The sequence below is a fragment of the Penaeus vannamei genome, chromosome 39, assembly GCF_042767895.1.
Source record: "Penaeus vannamei isolate JL-2024 chromosome 39, ASM4276789v1, whole genome shotgun sequence".
NCBI lineage: Eukaryota > Metazoa > Arthropoda > Malacostraca > Decapoda > Penaeidae > Penaeus > Penaeus vannamei.
In genome coordinates, this window is record NC_091587.1 from 26,406,091 (window position 1) to 26,411,090 (window position 5,000).

General features: G+C 33.3%; 1 protein-coding gene across 4 annotated transcripts in view; it reads left to right on the plus strand.

Moving 5' to 3' along the window:
* The window catches only part of LOC113811107 (pro-resilin-like), an 8,059-nt gene that overhangs the window by 80 nt on the left and 2,979 nt on the right, over nucleotides 1-5,000 (plus strand). The window contains exons 1-3 of one of the 4 annotated variants that reach the window (XM_070116412.1): nucleotides 1-5; nucleotides 157-228; nucleotides 483-917. The exon at nucleotides 1-5 is cut by the window's left edge and continues 80 nt beyond it. In XM_070116412.1, coding sequence (XP_069972513.1) covers nucleotides 1-5; nucleotides 157-228; nucleotides 483-824 — 419 coding nt within the window. In that variant the 3' untranslated portion in view covers nucleotides 825-917. Of the gene's footprint in view, nucleotides 6-156; nucleotides 229-482; nucleotides 918-4,031; nucleotides 4,115-4,263; nucleotides 4,336-4,612 lie in introns of those variants that run through there. The other 3 variants (XM_070116411.1, XM_070116410.1, XM_070116409.1) reach the window with 3 other exon arrangements.

Consider the following 5,000-nt stretch of genomic DNA (forward strand, 5'->3'; position numbering starts at 1 on the left):
CTAAGGTACGGAAAAGCCTTTGGTCTGGATAGTATTTGAGCATTCTGAGAAAAAGAAGATAATAATGATAACTGTAATAGTGATAATGATAAACTAAGTGATATAACAATAATACAGTTGATTATGATATGATAATAACAATAACACTTCCCGCAGATCCTCATTCTCCTCGGTCTGGCAGCCGTCGTTGTTGCCGACAGGCCTCTGACCTCGTACGGACATCCTCAAGTAAGTGCTTTGTATCTTTGATAAATCTATACTGTAATATAGATTTAAAAACCCTCACATGCATATTTCATATCTATGTTTCAAAATGTCTATCAATGGTCTGATCTATTCATATACACATGCAAATGATGTAGGTATTTATTGTAATTTTCTTATTCTATGGAATACGAAAGTTATTTTATTAATATTGCGTAGTCATCGAAGTTATTACATCGGCAAGAGGGATTATTCAAGAAATTCTTTCTCGATTCTAGGACTCCTCCGAGGAGTCTTTTGAGTCATTCGAGTCGTTCGAGTCAGGAGAAGCCAAGTACGACTTCAGTTATGCCGTTAAGCACGAAGACTCCGGCAACGACTTCGGACACCAGGAAGCCCGTGACGGTGAAGACACTCAGGGATCCTACTACGTGAGGCTTCCCGACACCCGTCTGCAGAACGTCAAGTACTTCGTGGACGGCGACGACGGCTACGTGGCCGAGGTCAACTACGAGGGCGAGGCTCGTTTCCCCGACTCGTCCGAGTCCGCTTCCTTCGAGTCCCGGGAGTACAGGCCACCAAGGCCAGCCTACACCTATGACTCCGACGAGTCCAAGTAAACAGACTTTGTCTTCTTGAACACAGGCCTTGGATATGGAAATATTTATTTGTATATTTAATGTATTCTCAATAAAAAGCAATTTCAAAAAAAAGTTTGGTCAATTCGCCCATCTCTCCCTCCCTCTCTTTCTCTCTCTGATCACGTAAATTGTCAAATAGTTGATCTGTGAAACGTCATGGACAAAAAATTGGATTTGAATTATTTATTGTATATTTATTAAGGGAATGTTTTTAAGTCAATACCCGTTAGTAATCTCTGAGATGGAACACAGCTACGGGCACCGAGGTTTTCATAATTAAAGGTCTCAACCGCTTTTCAAAGAACAAAGATATTACTTTAAATGTTATCAAATGTCAGTAGTCACAATAGTTAAATTCTACAGGACTATTATGTAATTTCCTTGAGAAACGTCGTTGGGGCTATAACAACGTTAATGTTAACGAAATAAACAAGACATTTTTAACAATCTTTAGGAAGAAACAGTTGTTTAATATAATTGGCAATCTTAGTATAGGTTTGTTACGTACTGAAAGAAATATCAAAACCCTTTGTTTGGATTCGTTAATACTTACAATTCTTTAGATCCTCGTGGTCGTTACCGAAAAATTGAACATATTTTTCGGTAACGTTATGTTCGGTAACGTTATGCCGTTCACCACGAAGATTCCGGCAACGACTTCGGACATCAGGATGCCCGTGACGGTGAAGACACTCAGGGATCCTACTACGTGAGGCTTCCCGACACCCGTCCTCAGAACGTCAAGTACTTCGTGGACGGCGACGACGGCTACGTGGCCGAGGTCAACTACGAGGGTGAGGCTCGTTTCCCCGACTCCTACGAGTCTGCTTCCTTCGAATCTGCTTCCTTCGAGTCCCGGGAATACAGGCCACCAAGGCCAGCCTACTTCTATGGCTCCAACGAGTCCAAGTAGATTCTCAGATATCTGACCAGAGATTCGTTATGATGGACAAGAATTTGGATGTAGACTATTTATTGTATATTTATTGGAGAAAACAATGAAAGCACCAGTAAAAACATGCTCTTTTAATCAACACCAAAAAGTTGCTAATCTCTGAGATGGAACACAGCTATGGGTTTTCATATATAATTTAAGATAACGGATAGTGCCTAATTATTGGCCTCAACTGCTTTTTAATGAACCTTGTACCTTGTAAACAAAAGTTGCAGTATTTAAAAATGTAATCAGATGTTAATAGGCATAACAGCAAACGTTAAAATACGACAATATGCACCTACTAAGATTATGGTTATGACTTTATGAAGCCTTTGAAATTCTATTGAACTATTTAGTATTTTGCTTTAGAAACGTCGTTGAGGCTATAACAACGTTAACGTTTACGAAATAAACAGCCAATTTCAACGATCTTTAGCATATAACGATTATTTGATAAAATTGATAACCTTAGCATACGTTTGTCACGGCCTGATAGGAAATATTGTCGGAAAGGCGAAAAAGTCAAAACACTTTCTGTGGATTCGTTAAAACTTACAGCCCTTATGATCTTCGTAGTAATAAAAGACAAGAATTTGTACATATCTATCTATCTATCTATCTATCTATCTATCTATATATATATATATATATATATATATATATATATATTTATTTTTTTTTTTTTTTTTTTTTTTTTTTTTTTTTCTTTAGCTGCTCGTTCATATCGATATAATATAACATAGGCCCGTGATCCTTTTTCTAATTATTTTATTGCAATACCGTTCCCAGCATCCTACGTACACAAACATGCACTTTTATATACGTGCATAAATGTATGTGTCCTTAGTATCGATGATAGTTATCTATACATCGATATGCACACACACGTCTATGTATATGTATATATTTATATATATATATATATATATATATATATATATATATATATATATATATATATATATATATATATATATATTCACACAGAGAGACATACATATATATGTGTGCGTGTGTTACAGTTACCGATTGTGGTAGCTGAAACCCGTACAGTATGTTGTTACTTTGGGTTATTGCTCTTTCCTGAATACACTTGGCTACTGACCCTGAAACGGTTTGGCCACCCAATCTCAGTCAGCCGATGAAAGTGTAATCCTGCCATCAGACTGAACTACAGTTCTTCAGCCTATGAGGACTGTGATATTCCTGGTAAATACTATTTACCTGGATGAGATATTAAAGTAAAATATTAAGAATATATCAATGAGTGAAAGAATGTGTTTACGTTGCTTGTGTTTATGTCGATCTATCTATCTACATATGCATCTTTGAAAATACATGCATTTATTCTTGTGTACATACATGGATATTCAATAATTGTATATATATATATATATATATATATATATATATATATATATATATATATATATATATATATATATATATATATATATACATTCATATATATATATATATATATATAAATATATATATATATATATATATATATATATATATATATATATATATATATATATATATATATATATATACATACATATATATATATATATATATATATATATATATATATATATATTTATGTAAATATATAATATATGTATATATATATATATATATATATATATATATATATATATATATATATATATATATATATATATATATATATATATATATTGTTTTACATTGTAAGTTTATAATAATCTGTCTATGTATTCATATATATATATATATATATATATATATATATATATATATATATATATATATATATATATATAATATGATATATATGTACATATAATATATATATATATATATATATATATATATATATATATATATATATATATATATATATATATGTATATATATATATATATATATATATATATATATATATATATATATATATATATGTATATATATATATATATATATATATATATATATATATATATATATATATATATATATATATATATATATATATATATATATATATACATATATGTGTGTGTGTGTGTGTGTGTGTGTGTGTGTGTGTTATTAACAAATGTGTATGTGCAATTGCATATCTAACTATAAAAATGTTATAATAATCACCCCTAAATACAAGAGCATGAGACTGACCTTGACAATGCCCATCTTGTCGACATGAAACTCCATGGATCAAGTATTGCATACAGAACTCGACGTATAAAAACGTGTCCCAGTTGACAATTGGTATTCATCAGGGTATATAAGGACACTGTTGGAGACTTCAGCATTCATTCCTTGAGAAGCAAGAATCATGAACACTAAGGTACGGAAAAGCCTTTGCTTTGGATAGTATTAAGCATTCTGTGAAAAATAAGATAATGATAATTATAATAGTAGTAATATACTAGCTGATATGACAGTAGTGAAGTTGATTGTGATATAATGATAATAATAGTAATACTTTTCTCGCAGATCCTCATTCTCCTCGGTCTGGCAGCCGTCGTTGTTGCCGACAGGCCTCTGACCTCGTACGGACATCCTCAAGTAAGTGCTTTGTAATGATTCTATTAGAATATCTTTGATAAATCTATACTGTAATATAGATTTAGAAACTATCATATGCATATTTCATATCTATGTTTCAAAATGTCTATCAATGGTCTGATCTATTCATATACACATAGATATGCAAATGCTGTAGATGTATATTGTAATTTTCTAATTGTATGGAATACGAAAGTTATTTGTTTAATATTGTGTAGTCATCGAAATTATTACATCGGCAAGAGGGATTATTCAAGAAATTCTTTCTCGATTCTAGGACTCCTCCGAGGAGTCTTTTGAGTCATTCGAGTCAGGAGAAGCCAAGTACGACTTCAGTTATGCCGTTCAGCACGAAGACTCCGGCAACGACTTCGGACACCAGGAAGCCCGTGACGGTGAAGACACTCAGGGATCCTACTACGTGAGGCTTCCCGACACCCGTCTGCAGAACGTCAAGTACTTCGTGGACGGCGACGACGGCTACGTGGCTGAGGTCAACTACGAGGGCGAGGCTCGTTTCCCCGACTCGTATGAGTCTGCCTCCTTCGAATCTGCCTCCTTCGAGTCCCGGGAATACAGGCCACCAAGGCCAGCCTACTTCTATGGCTCCAACGAGTCCAAGTAGATTCTCAGATATCTGACCAGTGATTCGTTATGATGGACAA